General features: G+C 38.6%; 2 protein-coding genes across 6 annotated transcripts in view; one reads left to right on the top strand and one right to left on the bottom strand.

The window, feature by feature from the left end:
- FARP1 (FERM, ARH/RhoGEF and pleckstrin domain protein 1) overlaps positions 1-2,480 on the top strand; it is a 200,819-nt gene extending 198,339 nt beyond the window's left edge. For all 5 annotated transcript variants that reach the window (XM_054272214.1, XM_054272216.1, XM_054272218.1 and 2 more), the window contains exon 27: positions 961-2,480. In XM_054272214.1, the coding sequence (XP_054128189.1) occupies positions 961-1,042 (82 nt within the window). In that variant the 3' untranslated portion in view covers positions 1,043-2,480. The remainder of the gene's footprint in view (positions 1-960) is intronic.
- A 2,207-nt stretch (positions 2,481-4,687) lies between these two features.
- STK24 (serine/threonine kinase 24) overlaps positions 4,688-21,974 on the bottom strand; it is a 53,197-nt gene continuing 35,910 nt past the window's right edge. The window contains exons 4-11 of the mRNA XM_054271753.1: positions 19,391-19,499; positions 19,109-19,266; positions 14,619-14,804; positions 14,226-14,371; positions 13,229-13,352; positions 12,253-12,321; positions 11,223-11,359; positions 4,688-8,878 (exon numbers count right to left, since the gene is read on the bottom strand). Of these exons, the coding sequence (XP_054127728.1) occupies positions 8,842-8,878; positions 11,223-11,359; positions 12,253-12,321; positions 13,229-13,352; positions 14,226-14,371; positions 14,619-14,804; positions 19,109-19,266; positions 19,391-19,499 (966 nt within the window). The 3' untranslated portion in view covers positions 4,688-8,841. The remainder of the gene's footprint in view (positions 8,879-11,222; positions 11,360-12,252; positions 12,322-13,228; positions 13,353-14,225; positions 14,372-14,618; positions 14,805-19,108; positions 19,267-19,390; positions 19,500-21,974) is intronic.

Below are 21,974 nucleotides of genomic sequence, written 5' to 3' on the forward strand. Positions count from 1 at the left end.
TGGACAAAGTTTTTAAAATTATGAAAGAAATTTTAAACCTGATACTGCTAAAATCAAGTGATTGGTTGTGATGATATGGAAGCAGTAATAGTAATTACTGCAAAACCTGAAATTATCCAGTCAAAATTGATCAGGCTGGCTGTATGGGAGCTCCATGCCTCAGCCTTCAGGAAGCATGTGAACAGTAATCACAGGACACCTCAGTAACTCTTCAGAATAGCTTTGCTTCCTTTAGTACAACTGCATGGAAAAATCACACCTGAAACAAAATTACAATTTTTATAGAAGCAGCTGTTCCTACTACATATTTATGCCACTTCACCATGTAATTTTTACACCTCCCACTGAACTTCAGATAAGTGGAGAGTCAGGGAAAAGGCACTACTCCTCCTAATTTGTGGTTTGTGATTGTTCATACAGGGAACTAATTTAGCTCTTTCATATTAAGCATGAACATGTCAAAAATCATGATGTCTTCATCAAAGAAAGCTGCTCTTAACCTTTAGCCATGTCAGTCCAAAACTATAAACAAGGCAAATTTTGGGAAAGTGATGATAAAATAAAAACACAAAATGCCTTTATCAGTTCTAGGAAAAAGAAGCAGAAACTGCAGTTAAAGTACATTTTTCTGCTCTCAGATTAAGAATGGCTGGTCTCAATTGCTCATTGCTTGGACCACTCAGAAAAAAGATATTTGGTGTGTGCAGAGCAGGTAAAATCACTATTAACAAGTTTTGGGACCCATACCTGCTGTTTGGGACCTGCTGTCTGTTCTCTCTAAACCTCCTTGCAGTTTTGGAAGTTGCCTTGAGACAGATTTAGGGGTGAAGTAGGAAGATGCTCCCGCAGGCACTAAAAATCAAACTGTACAACCAATAGCACAGACTGTACCTGTCAAGAAACCCTCCCCTGGGAACTGACCTTCCTTCTGTTTGTGTCTGTCCTGGTGCCTCCTCACAGGTGGATGGAAGTGATCCGAAGTGCCACCAGCTCTGCCTCTCGCGCTCGAGCTCTTAGTCACAAAGAGCCTCACGCCTATTGACAGCCGAACGAGCCGCTGTGGTGATTGTCCAGCAGCTGCTGATTTTCTAGAGGACATTTGAAACTCTTTTTCTCCCTCCAAGTTTAGGAAAATTTACACTTTGGTAAAAGAAGAGAATTGAGTACGGTTTTGCAGAAACTTTCACAATTCCTCAGCAAAACTGTTTAAGTTCTCTGAATATACAAACTAGCTTACCATCATCCCAGTGGCTGCGGTTCATTTCATGTCTTGTATTTTGTCATTCTGTGCTGTTTTTAGCTTGTGCCAGTATTAAAATATTGTCCTTATTAGAGTGCCAAATGCCAAAAGACGTTTTGTTGCCTCAAAGATTGCACCTAAAAGAACTCCCAGATGACTGAAATCTGAAAACTTTCTCCTCTGAGGCAAACACTATTTTCTTCTCTTTTCATAAAAATATATTATTTTTTTTTACCATGTTAATCTGTAGACTGCTGGGCTTTTAAATGTAGATGGATTTTCACAGTATAGAATATAATTATATATACAGCAAGCAGTCTAACAGGAATGAGATAACTTTCAGATTTCATGCTTTTTCCCCCCCAGTCTTTCTCCATTTAATCAGCAACGATTTACTAATTTTCTATGTTTAACAAGGAAACAGTTGACAGCTCATTCTCATTTCCCTTTGGGGTCACAAATCCATGTGGTATAAATAAAGTATAGGGTTCTTACCTAACCATTTTTTTGGTGCAAGTTGACCAAATCGTTCATCTGTTGGCTTTGAAAAGTGAGTACTACTTGCAAGACAAAAAATTTTTAAAATAATCCAGTGCAATATTATTTGGGCTGTTAATGTACTGTGAATGGTTATGTACAAGGAGAAATTAAAGGCTGTGGTGACATTCTGCTGTTTGTTTTACGAACTTGAAAGAAAACCTGTATGCTACAAGAACTGCAGCTATTTGTGATTCATTTGTAGTGTTTTGGTAACTAAATTGCTCTAAGCTGGGGGGTACTGCTGAAGCCCCAAGTTTTCATCCTGCTTGCTACACATCCCAAATTGACTTGCAGTTTATTGTTGGAATTTCAGTCTCTCCCTCTCTCCCCTGGGGCTCAGGCAGACAGAGGGTGACTCACACAACCCGCAGCAGAATTACCCATTTCGTATGCCTAGCTTCAACATCAGCCGGCTCCGCATTTTGGATAAATTGGTGGCGCTGAGAAGGTTGGCAGCACTGTATCTGCAAGGCTTAGATGCTTTCCCTTGTGTTCTAAGAAACATTGTCACTAGGGTGATGTAAAACTTCCACTGGCAGAAGTTTGCTGTGCTGGTAGCACCCACCACCATTACAGGCCTTGGAGGAAGCACGGTGCTGAGCAGAGGGGGCCTGAAGGTCAGTGTGGGAAAGGAAGCTGGGCAAGTTCTATCCCTGCTTTTTCTTCATCCAGCTGCTCGCTCTGTTAATGGCTTGTCTGTGTGCGATGTGTAAAATGGCTTCTTACAGCTTTGCTCACAACAAAAGGGAATAAAATACCTCACACCACCATTGTACATACGCCTGTTTCGAGACAGTAAAGTGTTCTTTCTGTTACCCCAACCCCAGACATACCTCTGTCCAAGATGAGGATGGGCTCCAAACCCTTTAGGACAAGCAGCAGTCCTCACGGCCAAATCCAAGCACATCCTGCCAAAGGGAAACTCTTTCCAGAGCATTTCCTTCAGCTGCAGGGAGACCTTCAGCCCCCTGGGCAGGCAGAGTGCTGCAGCTGCTTTTTGCCTCAGCTGGTGCCCCTGGCTCTCCACACCAGTGCCATAATCACACCTACCCTGGAGCACTGCCTCTGGCTAAGATGTGCTGAAGGACAGACTTGGAAAGTAGGTAGGAAAATCTGAAGCCCATTTTCTCAGCTGCAGGTAACACTGCCTTGTCCATTCTGAGCCTGTCACCCTGCCCTGCAGTAACATACAGGAATTCCAGTGCTTCAGGACTGTCCAGGAATGTGAGCACTGATCTGCATAGTGAGGAGAAGAGGAAATAGCACAGCACAGGTGAACAACAACTCAGCTGCAGCCATACTGGTCTGGGAAAACAATGCTGGAAAAGCAACAGCACTCGATGTTGCTATGAAGTAAAACGCTGCAGACCTGGTCCTGCCAAAAATTATTAGTCAGTGGTAAAATAGTACCTTACAAGACAGGGCCCTGCCTCTTCCCTTTAGAAGTGTTGTCTATAACAGTGAAAGGCTTTTTTTTTTAATGGAAATTATATTGAGGGCCATGCCCTTAATTCAGCCAAACTGAATTTTAATTTAGAACCCTGGGGCTTGTTGAATAGAATGTTCATTAACTGCTATCTGCTGCAGTAGTTTATTCTGAGCTCTCCAAAGAAATCAAGTAACACTTTTTCTCATTAAGTTTTCATTTTACACGAGGTGAATTTGGAAAATAAGGCAAAGACCAAAATACAGTGATCTTTATTTTAACAGCAGAGACCAAGCTAAGCTGTGGGTGCAACTTTTAGAATACCCACCTAATCACCATTTTTACATTTTTGTATTTTTCCTATAAAAAAAGCTGCACACAAGACTTTTTTTTTTATTCTCTACTAGTGTGATTTTTAATTTCATTTTAAAATGGAACCATTTCAACTGCTGTCACCTGTCAGCATTTTTCTAGGTGTCTATTCCCAGGGTTAACCCAAAACTGAAATGATAGTAAGAGAGTAAAATCAATTGTCATGATGCTCCTATCTTGGAAATGGGCAGAGTCCACATGTGTGAATAAAACTCAATGTACTAGAAAGCTCTAATGCAGAACCACTTATTTTTAATCCTGATTCACATCATAGCACTGCCTGTTCAGCCCAGCAGGGCCTGCAGAGAGGGAGGGTCACTGTGTGCCAGGTCAGGAGCTATCACTAAACACATCTCTCTCAGCTGCAGGCAAACCTCAGATGGGGCACTCCAGGAGATTTGCTGCTGGTGCTGTTATTACTCACCATGAAATAGCTGCCAGTTTCCAATAATGGACAAATAAAAACAAAACAGGGATTTCATTGCCTCAGGAGGTAGCTCCACAGGCAAAGGGATCAAAAAAGCCTGGACTCCTGTGGTTTTTTCAACAAGATTAAGCATCTCCACCATTTATCTGCTGTCTAATTTAACCTCTGTTAAGATGTGTTTGATAATATACCTCAAACCTACCTCTTTTCAGAACATTTTATTTGAACAACACTGACACCTTAATGCCTTTGTAAATTCAGCTGAAACCAGACAAAAATGACAGACTGAAAGACAGGTCAGCAGGTAGGGGAAAACATGCTGTGATTGCAGAAATCTTGATGAAAGTCTCTGACTAAGGAGGAAGAAAAATTCGTTTTAGAGACAAAATCAAGTGTAATAGCCTGCCATTCTATCAGCCAAGAAAGAGGATCAAGAAAGACCTGAAAAGCCCAATCTTGCCCATTCTTTCTACACAGGACCAATTACATGCTCTTAGCCCTCAAAAGCACAGTTACCTATGTGCAGGCAAATGCACAACTCCAGCTGCTACAGCACAGGGACACTGCCTGTGCCCTGGGGCACAGGAACGCTGGTAGGGGACAAAATAATTGGCAATGTGCCACACATACAGTTTTTAGCAGCAGAAAATAGTAATGAAGTACAACTACTGGAGTGCAGCTGCCACACAGTTTGTCACCAGGTAAAGGTGCAATCCATGTAGTTTGTTGTGAGCACTTAATCAGTTTCACTGGGCTGGCAGGACAGAGGCTGCAAGGTGGGTTTTAAATCACTGCCATCTGCGAGTGCTACAAATTCTGATCGCCATAAAAAACCCAACACTGTTTAATGACCTTTCTGCATATCATTGCTGACACATGGGCAATAACTGCTCTGGAAGCCCACAGAGCATCCCCTCGAGGGAAGGGGCCCTGAATCATCTCACTGACCACTCATGTGGCAACATTTCATGAAACTTTTCCTTCTTTATTTCTAGGTCACGTAGTTTACAAGGAGGTTTACTGTGTTGGTGTAGAGTGACAAAACTAAAATTGAAATACACGGTTATAAACAGGCAGCAGCATTACAGAAAACAAATACGTTCATGGTCCTCTGTAATCATGCATTAGAGGTGGCAGGAAACCCTTGCATACGATTTGTCCATGGCATGTGCTCAGTGCAGTTCCCAGCACATCTGCACAACACAGCTAAAAACAGGAAACACATTTGTGCTATACCTTCAGCTCCTCCCCAGCAGCCTACAAAACCGATTTGGAATTGTCCTGATCTTTGCATGACACCTGTTCTTATCAGCACTCTGGATAATCTTCCAATGGTGACATTTTTAAAGGCAAAACACATTTCCTTTAAAGTCAGGTTAGTGTAAAACTCCTACAAACTGGTACCACACAGTTTAAAAAGTAACACAGAATGTCACAGAAAGTAGTGAGACCTAAAGAAGACATTGCCCAACTACATTAAAAGCACATTAAGAGGCAGATGATGGGGTGCCAGGCTGCAGGAGGATGGGAACTCACACTGAGCCAGCTGCTTTGCAGTGAGGTGCCAACACACCCAGCCTCACCTTCCCTCTCCACCTGCCCCTCTTGCACAGCAGGGGCAGAACACCCCAGTTAGGGCATTCCACAAAGATCAGTTCATCTTCTGTTCCCACAACCTCACACACAGTGATGGAGCTGCAAAGGAACCGTGGCACTGCAGAGTGAAGTCACTGCTTTGTCACTACACCAGAAGTGTTCTGTGCCCTAGCACATCATCCTTCAGTAAACTGCACAGCAACTACAAAGTGCAACTGCAGAGAAAATTAAGGTAAAAAAATAGATCTGAGAGTTATAAAAAAGCAAGCCTTCAGTTCAAATAACTGATTTTATTGTTTTTAAACAGTGAGTTTATTTACTGCCTAATCATGAAATCCCTGACAAATAAGCAGTTCTACTAATTTAAAGGTTTGCATAAATAGAGATAGCTTGTCATTTAGTATAGTCAAGACTGAGAGAAGTACTACCTGCACAGAAAAATCATCAGTGCAACATCGTAACACAGACATGTTTTAAGCATGAAAAAAACCTCTCAAAAATATCAATACAGTTCTTTTCCTCTGAGAAACTGAGGTGGTGCTTCTTTCAAATGAAGCTCCTCTTCTGTTACCAATATAGACCTGATTTTTAAAGCATCAATACTTTTTAATAGCAAATGATTGTACTTCTACATTCAAGATACAGCACGCTTTTTTTCAGTGAATCTCAGTTTAAGATAGTCTATATTTAAATAATCTGTATATTACATATAAAAATACACATCTCTACCATAAATGAGGTCTTGTCTTCTTCTAAATGCCCAAGCATTTTGGTCACCTGCCCTTACCACAAGTCTTATTCATCTTAAGCTCTGACACATCAAGCAAATTCTTCTACTCAGAGAAGTACTTCCTCAACATACAGTCCTGGAACACAATTAAAATTCAACTCAAAACACATATATATAACTTTTCAAATGAGTGTTCAAAGAGTGTAGCTAAGAATTTAATTCATCTTGCTGATTGATAAATTCTTGACATTGAAGCCAGCAGCATAAGTTTAAACTTCCCCGCTAAGTCTCAGAGTTCTGTGCATCTCCAATTAAGCTCACTTTAATTTCCAGTCCTTACATTAACAGATGACTAGGGAACAGCTTACACTGATCAATTTACATTTCCAGTGCAAACACACCTGTTGATTTCCTTGTGCAGTCACAGCACAGGGATCTATTGAAGGCTGAATGTTCTCATATTGAGACATCAACAGGTAAATTTCCATTGCATTGCATTCTGATGCCCATTGCACAAAAGCAGTGCTAAATTTGTTTCCTCAAAAGTGAGCCTATCCATAACACTTAAGAGCACACCAAACAACATAATTAAAACTATTAATCTAAGTGGAGTTGTAAAACATTGCTCAGACTTTAGCATTGTTCAATTTATTTTAAATTTCCTTAGCCATAAAGGAAACCCATTACCTCATTAGGTTGGCAAATGAGTAATGCCTGAAAGCATGGCCTCAAGATGAACACACACCCACATTTCTTCCAACTGTTGTTCCAACCTGGGCAGAAGTTTACTAGCTCTGTTAGCAAGACAGTGTCCTCTTACTGTTAAATTCTTAAATTAATAAATTAAGGCTATTAATATGCATAGACTAAGGGCTACCATGGTGATAGAAGTCCTGGAAGGAGACCTCACCAGCTTCCACAATGGTTAGAGTACCTGGGTTTCTTGTACCAAGCTAGGCAGATATGCCTGTATTTTAAATGTTAAGCCTTTCTGTTCCAAAGCTTCCATCCATATTTTTTTAAAAAAGTAAATATATTAAGTTACTTCACGGTCATGCAAAGCATAAAGTCATCAATTTCCTCATTAAAAGAAGGCAAAAATGCTCTCTTAGCTACTGGAATAAGAACAACCTGAATATAGTCTTGGTGAAACCAACCAAGGTGAACCTCAGAGTAATACTGTGGGGGGGAAAAAAAAATAGCAGCTACCTAATCAACTGTGCATACAACTAATGAACTAGTATTACTGTTTCCAACATCTATCACACCTGAAGTCTGCTATCTAGAAGCCCTCACAGGAATAGTGGAAATCTTAAAATTCCAAATTTCAAGAAGTAACTCTTCTCTGGAGAGGCAAGCAGCAGGACCCAGCACACAGCACCTGGGCTGTTTCTCAGTCTCTCTGTCCAACATCTATCCATTCTGGTAAAGAGATGCACAGATCTAGGCAGCAAGACCAAATAGTGAATCTATGGATGATTTTTCTTTTATGCCAAAAGACATTAGTTTTAATGATAAAAATAGGCATGATAAAGAAATACTTGCCACTGTCTCAGAATCTACACCTTAAGGAGATATTTCAGTATAAATGAAGGGAATAAACATGTTTCACTTAAACATGTTCAGGTGAAAAAAAAAAAAACCTGTGTCTGAATTTCACAAGTTTCACAAATATCTGCTACTAAAACTGAACTACTTCAGAATTTGCATTGGCACAGTTTGAAACTGAAGATATGAAAGAACTCATTCTCTAGGAAAAACAATAATTTAAATTTAAAGCTTTGAGAGACCAGGTGTATGAAATTTAAAACAACTAGAAGTAGTACCATAAACAGAAAGTGATGCTCAGAATATAAGTAAAAAGAAAGAAATTTTAGAGAAACAGAATAAAATTGTGTCTGTGCTGAGGTACAAATAGAAGGTTCTATAATACAGGATTAACTCTTTCAATGGCAAATACTTCACATACAAAAATCTAGCCGAGATTCACTTACCACATAATTCAAACTTTACATGTAATAAAGGCAAGGCAATACTCAGTTATGGCCTGTCAAATGTTTACCTCACTAACATTATCTACAAAAGCACTTTACCATTTTGTACACAGTGATTCCTTATGCACACTGAAAGGCTTTCTTTTAAAAAAGACATTATATACATATCTGTACACAATTCCAACAACCATGCTCCATCTCTCAGTGGAATTCTTAAAGCAAGATACCTGAGGTTTCTCAATATCTTCAATTTCTCTATCACAAACCTAAATATACATTTCAGATTTTACAAAAGGACACCTCCCTGGAATATGTGAATTATAATTTAAAAAAATTATAGCTTTAAGGAGCTGAAAAAGATTGCCTCCATCCAAGAGACTTCATTTTCACTCTTAGAACGTCCTTCCTCCCAAGGACTTTCCAGACTGAGAGGCAGAACAGCACTGGGGTGCACGCCTTCAGTGCAGACACCATGGCATCTCTGCTGTCTTGGGAAAGCCAGGAAGGAAGAGCATGTCAGTAGGATGAAGAACTTCCTCCAGCTAGGGAATATCTGAAGAGGAAAAGAAATAGTTACTGTTGCAACTTTTAGAAAGGTATTTCACAAGAAGCAGCAAGGAGGTGATTCCATTTTATGCTGTTGAAGTTCTGGCCTTTTTCCTTGCACAATGGCACTCACCACCGCCACCACACCTTAAAGGAAGAGCCTTGGAACTGAACAGCCCTGTTAGAGTATCACTGCTTTGCTAACAAACAGCAACAGCCTGTGCTCAAATGTGTTACTGAGCACCACCTAATGATGGAAGAACATTCAGTGACTCCAACTTCCCTACTCTGCAAGCTTACATCAAATCTTTTCAAAATATTACTGGGCCAGGACAACTCTATCTCTTGATCTAAGCAGATTCTTAAATCATCCAAAGAAATTTAAGTACACCTTTTAATAACAGTTAACAATTTAAGTTTCCAGTAAACTTCACCAAACATCCAAAATCAAAACTGGAGGGGGAAGGTAACCGGATTCACACACATTACTGGGCAGCTATTCTGAGGGTCCCAGTTAACTCATTCAGACAAGCTTACAAAATCCAGTTCTAACCAGTCTTAAGGGGGAGTGAAAATGTAATCAGAAACTTGTAGTTGAAAACCTATCTTCAGTAATTAGCTATCAAATTGATAAGGTATTATTCTGAATGACCTAATGATGTAACAGAGCATACTTCTTGCAGCACTCAAACAAGAAGGAATCATTTTTTCAGAATTTCACTAGCCCCAAAAAACAGGCTTATCCCCAAGGGAAACCTACTAAGCTATGGAATGATCCAAGCTCATTTTTACTGGGAGTTCTTGCTATTCATTCTTTCACTCCCTTTCTGGAGTCATTATCCCACACTAGCTGGAATACAATCCCTGAAAAATAGAGAAAGTTCACCCAGATGTGATCCACTGACAAACATTCTCTATGAATAATTCTTTCTCTCCTAGAAAGAGAATGGAGTGCTTGCCTTCACTGCTCTAAGTCATTATGACCAAGAAAAACACTAACAGTCCAAGGAAGCAGAACAGAAGGAAAGCAATGCTAAACAGGTATATAAAGGGTTCTGAAATCTTCCTCACAGGATAAAAATTATGAATGTTGTTGTTGTGACAGAACAAGTAAGATGACTTCCAGCATCCCCAAAAATGCCTATGTCTTGGCACTGTCTCCACATGGCCATTTTCAGCCTCAACTGCAGCATCAAGTCTTTGAGGTTTCCGGTTCCAGGAAGATCCTGTACCAGACTGATAAAAATACGACACTGAAATATTAGCTGATGAAAGACTGGATTCAATTTTGGAACCCCTAATGGAAACAACCGAGATGGAAGCTCCCGCAACTCTTTCAAGTCTGCCAGGACCAAATGAGACAGGACAGGACATCTGGCATTGGAAGTAACCTTTCAGCACTAGAGATGCTGACTGGGCTTCATTCTTAACAGCCCATAAAGCAACAAACATGATTGCTTGCAAGTTGCTTGGCATTGGTTTTTACTGAAGGAGAAAGTGTCAGCCTGGAAATCCTGTGCTTCAACCTCAAAGCTGTGAATTCCTAATCTTTACCAAGCTGTGGTTAGAGACAGTGTAAGGAAGACACCTGCTCAGGGTGATCTTTTTCCATGTAGTGGTCCATGATTAATCATTGACATGAGTTTTTTCTAGTACCAAGCAATCCAATCTGGCTGCTGTGAATTTCACAACAGCTGTGGGCTCCTAGATTCAATGTTACATTTATAGCCTCTTCCAGCAGCAATTCTGAAATCTATACCTCTTACCTTTTCTTGTGCAGCATTTAAAGGAACAGAAAATTGATTATTTGTTCCTAACAAATTCCTAAGGAAGGCAGTTAGAAAATCTCATTAAATTTGGCCTTTTGAAGTAAGACCAAATACTGGTTTTGGAGGTGTCACCCAAAGGCCATTACAGACTGTCTAGAATGAACAAGGAACCACTGACCATGTGAGTGAGGGAAACACAGACCAACTGAACAGTCAATTTCTCCATGTGGGTAAAGGAACCTAAGAGTGACACAGAGTGTTCTCTGCAACATTCACCCAGAAACCAAGGGAGTGTGTATCCCTTAGATGAACTGCAAAGGGAAAAGCCTGTCCAGTCTCATTTGACACACAATATGCACACCAAGAGGATGAACATGCATATGTGCTATCACCCAAGAAATCAGAACTGCTGACAGGATTAGGTGTTTTTCCAGTAAGCAAACACAACAGCACAAACTGCAGGCACAAGTGGTTTTCTTCTCCATTAGAAACAAAAATTAATTCTTCAATTCAACATAAGCCAAATATTTATAAAATCAGATTTGCAGTTTTCTGTAAGCCATACTGCAACAGTTTAATTACCTCTGAATCCTCTGCACAAGGTGTGACACCATGGTATCTGCAATGCCTGGACAAGCCTCTTCAGCTAAATAAACTGCCTTCCTCAGCTCTTCTATGGAATCTGTGTTACCACCACACACCTCACTCTTCTCTTTCAACTGAAAGGAAAGCAGGAAGAAATGTATTAATGAGATACTCATAAATATTTCTATGCACAATATAATGCAGAAGCTTGTTAAGAAGTGACCATCAGTGTTCACAATGTCAGCATTTGACTTTCATCATACACCCTCACATACTGAAGACTTTTTTCAAGCAGAAGTTTGTCTTTACAGTACTCATCAGGATGCCATTCATATTCACATGTCTTCCATCTTCACACATCCTTTCAGTATGTTCACAGCCAAAAATGACAACAAAGTATCCCAAGGGAAAAAAGCAGTATTTACCCATAGCTGTTGGTTTCAAGATGTGCTTCCTATACTTTAGTATCCATACTTGCACACCTATAGTTTATACACATACATCTGCAGTCATTTTATCAACTTTTTAAATAATGGTATCTTCATAAATTCTTCTCTTATACTTCATATAGTCTTTTTCAAAGTTGTTTTTAAGTATTTGGGGGCAGAGTATAAAAAATATAAAACTCAGAATGGGAACAAAAAACAGTTTTCAACACACTGAAATTCAAAAGTGAAATTCTTGATGATCTGGTCCACAACGGTATCTTGGAACAGATCTTGAGCTTGAAATTTGTAATAAGATAAATACATAAAGCAGTGTCAAAAATAGAATGCTGCAACCCAAACATTTACACACCTTTTTCTTGTCATGTTCATTGCTTCAGGCTAGCATGGCTGATGTTACTGCCATGCATATCAAGTACTGTTAGAAGCAAAATACAGATCTCAGAAGCAGACATATAAAGCTAAAACTTAACACAGCAAGTTCAAAATGGGTAGTAGCAACCCCAGGCATCATTCATAATATTTTCCATTTCTTTTTCAGATGAAACTTGGAATTGGTAAGTTTTAAAGCTATAACTTACCTCTGCAAATAAAGGGGATATAACTGTAGACAGGCATTGGGATAGAGGCCTCTTTGGGATATCCTTTTCCTTTAAAGAAAAAAAAATCTGACCAATTTTATTTTTGAAAAAAAGCATCCTCATTGTATGCTAACTAAAGACAAAATGTAGTTCCAACATGCTACACTTTATGAAAGCTCTGTTTCCATATATGGAAAATGTTCTACAACATACTATTCCAAAGCACTGTGGAAAATAGAGGCTGAATTAAAATTTGAGACTGCAGCACCTCAAATACATGCAAGCTCAAAATTAGAAGGGAAAAAGAATACCAAACCACAAACCAAAACTACCAAACTCCCACAATCCTAGTGAGCATTAACTAAGTCATAAATATGCTGATATTTACTAGGTTCATCCTGGATGATACAATATTTTTCTTATATTAATCCAGAATTTTCAGAGCCAGCAAAGCAACAACCTGCTCTGGCCACACAGCTTGCAGAAAATACAATGGAGCAATTCCTAAACATCCTTTATTCTGGGTTGTTTGGGTTTGGAATTTTTTTTTTTTTTTTTGGACACAGGCACATTTTGTTCTTTGTTACACTGTACTCTTTTTCCTTAAAAGACCAAAATGCCTTCTCTAAAACTCCGACCTAGATTTGCACTATACTGGTTTTAGTATATTACTATACAGAATGAGATTTTAAAAATACAATACTGCCTCATCTTCCTCCAGTGGTTTTATTTCAAACTAGAGAGATATTTTGGTACGTATTTTGTCAACTACACAAAAGGACACATTAAAAGAATGCTCAAACTTCAAGACTTACTCAGAAAGTTTTGTGAAAGGCAACTGTAGAAAACATATTTTTAGCAAAAGTACTGGAAGTTTCACAATATAAATGCTTTTAAAGGCATAAAATAAAATCACCCCACTAAATTATTAAAGCAGAATTATCTCCTTGTATTATGAAGTCAATATTTTGAGCACCTTATTTCTTTGCAACTCCAAAGGCTGGGCTGCTCCATTCTCTAGATTCTTGGGGTCTTTTTCTCTTATTGTAAAGATCCACTCTTCTGTGTCACTCCCACCTGAAGCCTGACCATCTGCTTCACTTCAAGGGAAAGGAAAAAAAAAAAAAATTTTTATTGCCTACACCTTACTGCTGATGTTCATTAAACGTACACACTAAATACAAAAACTCAGTAAAGACCAAGATCAGGATTCTATTGTGCAGGCCACTACATATAAAAACAAGTATGAAAATTAAGGTAACTTTTTTGGGGGGGTAAATTAAAAATTTAAACCAAGATATTTCACCAGATTTAAGGAAGTGAAGCATTACAGATTGAAAACATTTTCCCAAGTCATATTAACAAGTTACATGAAGTGTTTTATTGCAATCTGAAAACTGGCTTTAGCAAAGTATCTCAACTCATTACAGAAAGTGGATGGAAATTAGAAATCTAAGTTCACTTTTCTTGCCTAGAAAATTAGCTAAGAGACTGGAACTGTGGTCACTGGAAGGCATGAAGCCATTAATACTGTAAAGAAATCGCTGTAATGTCACCCAAGAAATAACCTGATGCTTGCCATTAGCATGCAGCCTGGAATTGCAGAGAATAGTTGTGTTTCCCTTACTATGAGGTATTTAATCCATTTGTGAATAAGTTGTGGCAACCTTTTCACCTGAATCTCATTTGCACAGTGTTACTTGGCTGTGCAGCTTGAGACATGGGCTCCTGTCTAGGAGGAACTCTGGACCCTACATAAAAAAGAAGGTAGCATAGAATATGGGCCAGGAGAGATTTTCCTCAGTGACTGTCACTTGCACAAAATCCCTTCCAATTCTAAAATTGAGATTGCATTCATTTAGAGCAAGGCCACTAAGCTGAAAAGCTGCAAATAACTGAATACAGCAATACATGTGCTAAAAATAACTCCTTGGCTCCTAAAGGAGGATATTTTATAGACTCCTCAAACTTACGTATCTGAGTCATCAGAACTGGAGTCGTCATGGCTTTGCTCAGACTTCCATCTCTTATGCCTGTCAATGAGGTCAGCCAAGTAAGATGTTTTCTTGGAGTTTCGTAAAATGAACTTGTGTTTTAGAAGCTCTTTTGCAGTAGGTCTCTTAAAAGAAAAAAAAAGAGAGAGTTGGGGTTTTTTTACTGTGTTTAAGTGTTGAGTGACTCACTACAAAAACAAAGAAATCCAGAGTTTAGTCTTGATACAAATGAGATTTTAAATATACACAGTATCTAAAAATATACCTGTCACTTATGTCACACCATATTAGAGAAGCTGAATGACACTTACTCATGCAATCCATGTAAAGCAGTCAAGTTCTCTACTACACACTGACAAACATGAAACTCACAAAGCTTGGGTCCTTGTTTAAGCAGGCCTCGACAAATTCTTTGAGGGATTTACTGAAGTTTCCTTCCAGCGTTGGTGGATTGTTCTTAGGAATGAGGAACAAAACTTTCATTGGATGTAATTCTGAATGAGGTGGCTCTCCTTTTGCAAGTTCTATGGCTGTTATTCCTAATGACCAGATATCTGCCTGTAAGAAAGAATGCTTTTAAGATGAAGTTGGAGAAAGAAAAGAAAAGAAAGTGTTGGCTTGCTGCTCTGGTTTAACCAGCAACACACATCTGCTTGCTCACACCGTCCCCTGGTGGAATGGGGGAGGAAGAGAATTTGAAGGGTAACGGGAGAAAACTTATGGGTTGTGAACAGTTTAATAATTGAAATAAAATAACAATAATAATAAACTATAATGGAAAAGAAAATAAAGAGAGAGAACTAACACCCAAGAAAGGCAAGTGATGTAAGTGGAAAGAGCTGTTCTCCACCAACAGAAAGATGCTCAGCCAGTCCCTGAGCAGCAGGGACTTCCCCCTGGTTTTATTGCTGAGCATGAGTCCACATGGTGTGGAATATCCCTTTGGTCAGCTGGGATCAACTGTCCTGGCTGAGTCCTCTCCCACCCCCAGCCTGCCCAGTGGTGGGTGAAAAGCAGGAGAGGCCTTGACTCTGTGCAAGGGCTGCTCAGCAATCAGGAAAACATCCCTGAGCTGTCAACACTTGCAGCACACCCCCAAAACACAGCCACAAACAAGATACTGTGAAGAAAATTAATTTTACCCCAGTCACAACCATCACACTTGTAAAGGTAGATTTTCAAGCTTTACTGTAAACAACTTCATGTGCAAATTGGTTTTGTTACCATTGTTTTACGTGATTAGCCTCATAGCCCAAGTAAACAGAGCTTCTTGGTTGTCTCCACTCTTCCGTATAAAAGTTATACTAAGTAGAGTTTAAATTTTTTTGAAATCAATACTACTACACCAAAAAGCAATGGCAGAGTTGTTATAAACCAGCATTTTATCTACCATATTCAAGCACACTCTGTAAATATGGGGCAAGTCTAAAATATTTACATAAAGTGTTTTAACTTGCACAAGATTTTTCCTCAACATAAATTAGCTAGTACAACCATCAGAAGTTTAATACATTAGAATATAACTTCCCTGGAGTTTAACACTAGTTTTATTGGTTGTTCTTATTCACAGACTAGAGAAATGCAGTCTTGAACAGTAATATTCAGCTTTTTGGTCCAAGTAGCCTCTAAAAGTTTTCACCATCAAAATGTGCTACTCTTTCTAGGGAATGCTGTCTCCCTTGACACAAATCTTATTGCATATCTGCCTGAAGCAATGCATTGTAATTCTTTTATGTTTCGCTGAAATCACAGACCCAAAAGTCAAGAGAATGGATAATAAACCTGTCAGAAAAGTAAAAGAAAAAAATTTTCATAGAAATGTCGGTTTCAAGATACCAATTAAAATATTTATGTTTGGTTTTTTCCTGTTTCTTTTTAAGTGAAAGCAGAACAAAGACTTATTCTCAGGAAAACAGGAAAGATCTGACATAAGCTGTCTGGTTTTACTCCCAAACAGAGCAGTTGGAATTTTGATATGCTGTAAACAGATCTATTTCCAGGTACTGGACAGAGCAGAGATTTCATTCATCACTGCTGTCTTTACAAAGTACCCCTGAACCCCACCTGTGTCACCCCTGTGGATTCTCATGGTTATCCTTGACAGACTTGTACACATCCATTCCACTATCACAGCCACAGTGCCTGGCCCAAAACAAGCTCCTCCTTCCTTGTTCAGACAGTATCCTACTGTTAAGAGCTTAGTTACTTAATTTTGCAAGTAAGAATGAAAAAAAAAAACAGTCAATTAGCATACCATTGAATTTATGAAATGCCATTTTGTTAGCCCATGTTACAGAACAGTTCCTGAGCACAAAGAATTACATAAGCACATGAGCCCTGAGTTTCGTTTATCTTAATAAGAGCATTATCATCTAAGCTCTCCTCAAGCCTAATTATGAGTAACTTCCCTCTAGCAGGAAAGCTTTTCTTGGTTACAAAAGAAAAATGTCACCTGTGAAGATGAGTCTTCATGTTAACAACTGAGTATTATTACTTCCAATTTATTCAGAATTTCAGTTTCTCATGAGTGAAGTGCTAAAGCCACATAAATGGATACTTTTCCTCTGCCAGACTTTCAGTCACAGGTGGAGCATGTGTATATGAAGTATAAACATCAAATTTACATGTGTTTGAGTGCACAGACTTCCACCTGCACACACATATATGTATATAAATACTTCCTTTTTTCCTCATGTACTTAAAACTCTACTGCTACTACAAAAATGATCCAAAAAGTGCAACAAACCATGGCTGGTATAGTCATGCACACTAGACTCTTTGAAGTCCCAGATGGGTTTTGGAAACCCATCATCTAAAATAACTAACCCCATATTCCTCTGGAACCATATCCTCCCCTTTCACAGATAGGAAAGGAAGTACCAATTGCACATGTACCCAATTAGGCATTTCTAGGATGGGCTTGACTGTGACAGTGAAACCCCAGAACAAGCACAAATAGTTCTCCAAATGGAGGGAGATAAGCATGACCTCAGGATGTGGTGACAGTCCATTCACATGTTGCAATTTTTAAAGTTTCAAATCTTGAACAGAAATTCTTTTTCCATGTTCAGATGACAGTCACTAACTCACTGGTAACTACTATTTACTGCAATACTGCCATAAGCCTTTCCTATTTCTCATCTAATGAGTAAAATTCAGTCTGGCTTTGAAGTTCTTGTAAGTCAAAGAAATAGGCTATGTGCAAAAGAAAAACACTTTCAAATTAAATATCTACTTTTTACAGTACAAGTTTTACAGTAGAAAGAACAGAGAACTAGATATATGAAAAATGAAGCATGTTAAGAAACCATGTTTTCAGATAAGACAGGAATCAAAACAGGAAGCAGAAGCACTGCCAAAACCTAGAGCCCTTTCAAGCTTTTATTGGGAATCCTCATCAAGTATCCAAGACTCTTATGTCCATATGACATTGCAGACTGAAACAGCCAGAATGGAAAACATAAGAGCTGAATCATACTTTGTCCAAGTGATGGTCACTCCCAGGAGCCGAACCTCAAAAAAACAAAAAGCCCAACCCCAACCAACCAAAAACAAAACAAATAAACTAACTAAAAATCCCCCACAAAAACACACAAAGGGAAAAAACAACTACCACCATTCAAAAAAATGTTTACTCAACTTTAAATTGGGATTTGGGGGTTATTTAAGCTTCTATAGGTTCCACAGTGTTTTGCTTGTTATAGCCTCTTTACAGAAAGATATCAAATAGGGAATTAAGCAACAGTACAGCCTAGACCAGAATCAGCCTTGGCAAATGGAAAGAAACATCCCAACCTGTCCCATTGCATGGAGATACAGCCAATCAACAAATCCCTAAAGGGAAATCAGAGGACATGGGCAAGGAAGATGAGCTCAGCGAAGAACATAAGGAAATACTGGTTATTATAATAAAGAAAGTTGATCTTAACACAAATTGGGCTTGAGGGTGACCTTTGTTTCAGCAGTGGGCTGGGAAAGAGCCCATCCTGATACATGGGTGTCCTGCTGAGCTAGCCAGGCCATGTAGGGCAGGGAGAAGGCAGGGGCAGCAAAGAGCTGTAGATGTACCTCAAACAAACAGAAGCATAAAAAACAGGTAACCAACACAAAGGACTTTTAAAAAAGCAATAGGCTTGAAGTGGCTCTAGTGGGCATATTCCTTCCTGGCAAGTAGGGACACAGTGCCATACTGGTGAGAATACAGAGAACAGTAATGGAATCACATTTCTATTGTGACCCAGCTAGGTATTACAATTGGTATTTTGTGCTTGTCTTGAGATTTCAGTATGCTGATGTGCCACTCTCCTAGATCAAAATCCTGTATATAGATAAATTTGGTATTTAATATTAACACCTCCCAAATGGCAAATCTGAAAGAACACGGTCAGAGAAGCACATTTTGCCAGAGATGAGTAACAGCCCTTTCAAACAACACTTTCACATCCACCAAATCCATATTCTTCAACTGTGTTGCTAGCTACTTTTTTTCTAAAAGCAAGAGGAAGAATATTAGTATTTTGAATATATTTGCACTCTTCTACTTTTCCTAAATATCTGCACTCTTCTACTTTTGAAACAGCCAAAAATACTCATCAATAGAGTGGGAAAAAAAGGTGATGAGATGCACTCATGAGTACTGTATCATTTCTTGCCATCTGGGTTGTCTTAATAAACTAGAAAACTTAAACTTTAGATACAAATTAGGAAATCTTTCCTCACCAACAGCTTTTAGCTGCCAGGTGTCATCTGAACACATCCTCATGTAGACACAGCCAAAGTTATTAGCTGCATTCTGAAGACCAACCTATGCAATCTGATTTAGAAAAAAGAAGGGACTTTAGTAATGCCTTGAAGTATCTCACCTTTGAATCATATGCTGATTGCTTTATTACTTCAGGTGCCATCCAAAATGGTGTTCCCACAAAGGTATTTCTCTTTATCTGTGTATCTGTTAGCTGCCCAGCTACTCCAAAATCTGCCAGTTTTACTTCCCCTTGTTCTGACAGCAATACATTAGCAGCTGGAATAAAGAAGAAGAAATACCTGAAATGAAGATATTTGACACCATTTGACAATGCAAGGGTGCTCATACAGGTTTGCATGAGTTCTTCTGATATTCTTTCATCATAAATAAAACAATTTACCTTTAATATCTCTGTGGATTTTCTTTTCCGAATGCAAGTAATCGAGTCCTTTGAGTATCTCCCTCAATATTGTAGCAATCTGAGTTTCATCAAGTGAGCCAGGCTCTAACTAGGAGATGCAAGAAATGTTTAAATATGTATAAAAAAAGGACAAACAGAGAACAGAAATAACACTGTGACTATAAAAAGAAATTGCTCCTTCTGTCAGTCCTCAAAACTTCCAACTTTCCAACTTCATAATGTGAGACAAAACAAAATACTCTTTTAAAAAACACATAGTTCTAAACTAAATGGCTTAATGAACAACAGGCAAAGAAATAATTTATTTTAAATATTATGTAAAATTTGTTAAAGGTGCCATAAAGACAAAGCCTCGAGTTTTTGCTTTGTGGTCAGGTATGGTGGTCAGATACACTATGCCTTTGAAAAGCATCTGATTATTAACATTACACTGAACTTAGACGTGCAACTCCACAGACCCTATGTGGACCAAAATCTCAAAGCCTGAGCAAAAAGCTAAGACATTCAAGGTACTACATCCATCAGTCTGTGACTACATACTGCACTGGACTTTGAGAAAAACTCTTTAAAACTCAATTCAAACTGACAGGCTGAAAGAATATTACCGTTAAAACATTAACTTTTTTCAAGTAATACTGGAAATATAAATCTGCTAATTGTTAAAAGATTCCAAGTAATTTTTCTTATGAGAGGAATCAGTAACGTTATATGATCCCAAAGTTCTTTACATGTGATATGAATTCTAAAAGTGAGAATAACAGAGGAAAGGTCACTACCCAGAGAGACAATAAGGGCATCTTAAACTCTGTCCTTAAACAATAAGGGCATCTCCAGGAAGACACTGAAACTTTGTGTCCAACAGTTAATATTGGAAATATTCCACTATTCTAGTTTACTGCACAACAGCACTCACTGAATCACAATCAAAACATTGTACCTCTAAAGTTTCATTCTGGGAGAAGGAAAGCATTTCAGATAAGGATTTTCAGATAAAAATTAAAAATAGTACATCCCTCAGAAATCCTCATGCATAGCAACAGAGGTAATATTTCATGTAACAATGCATTTGCTTTATCTTTGCAGCTTTAGTTATAATCTTATTTGCTTTTCCTTAGCTCTGATAATACACACAATATTACCACTGAAACCCACTAAGACATTCTCAAAGCTTTGCTCCAGCCAGGCTGTGAGCACCAGTTTGAGACTTGGTAACACGACACAGCACATCTAATGGGGGAAAACCTCTTATGTCAGCTTCAGCTCACCTTAGTGAGGAGGAATTACTGAAAACAGAGTAAATCTGAGAAGACTGGCACTTGTACCTTGGTCACAAACTTGAACTATACTCAAAGTTTGACCAAAAATGTACATGCAGTTGCACTATATGTACTTTTCCTTGTGAGGCAGGATTTTGAAATCATCCACTGCATATTCAAGTACAGAAAACACCAAGCTAGAATGACATGTGTGCACTCTGAACATGGAATTCAAGGATCTGAGTAATCCTTGCTTTGAGTATGAAAACGTGGCAAAGCATGCCAGGTTCTAGTTAAGAACCATAATGTGCATGTTAGAACTAGGAGAACATACACCAGAACATAAACTGAAAATTAATGAAGCACACAAAAGGTGCTTAATAGACACTTAGAGGATGATTTCAGTTCTGGGGTGAAATTTCTTCAGTAACATTTTAAGATGTGACCAAGTACTTTCTACTATTTCTAGGCAACAAACTTAGAGGATAAACACATAATCATCAAACAAGTGAAATTTGTGAGATTTTAAAAAAAGAAGAAAATATGGAAACGTGTTTTCATTCTGCTCTCTTATACCTATACAAAGAAAGCAATAGCTAATTTATAAAAGCAAACACAATTTCTAATTGCTCTTCTGTCTGGAAGAAAAAAGTGATCACAATAATAAATCCAGATTTTTTATCGTATCTTTACGGGGAACTTAACAACCACAGAACTCCTAACAGATGTGGAAGCTAAAGGTATAAATGCATTCAAAAATACACAACTGCAGGAAGCCCACATTTAACACCCACTCCTGTGCTCTGGATGTCACCAGCAGAATCCCCTTACAGTGCCCTCACACCTTTTGCTCTTTCCTCAAGCATTTATCAGTTATCCTATCTGACAACTGCCAACTCTGCTACAAAGACATTCTGCCACAGTTTGGATAACAATTTTCACATACTTAAAACATGCATTATTATTTCTATAATATAGTGTTTTTCAAATCCACAGTGAACATAAGGAGGTATGTCATTTGGGAAGGGGCCTTGGGTGCTTTTTAATAGCTGAATATCAGCATTCAGTTACAGAAAACATGATCTGCACTGACCCCTTTGAATTCCAATTCAAACCTGGCTACTCCATCCCAGGTGCAGAATGAGGTCCTTGCTCCTGTTAAATTTCACACCCTTGATGATTGCACACCCCTTTGGTCTATCCAGGGCTTCCTGCAAGGCCTCTCTACCCTCCATTGAGTCCAGAGCTGCTTCTGTTTCTCTGAAATATTTTTAATACCAGCCGAAATTGTATTTCTGTCTGTTTAG

This window comes from Melozone crissalis, unplaced genomic scaffold (genome assembly GCF_028551555.1).
Source record: "Melozone crissalis strain CALT ecotype California unplaced genomic scaffold, PUWL_Pcris_2 ptg000013l_1, whole genome shotgun sequence".
Taxonomy (NCBI): domain Eukaryota; kingdom Metazoa; phylum Chordata; class Aves; order Passeriformes; family Passerellidae; genus Melozone; species Melozone crissalis.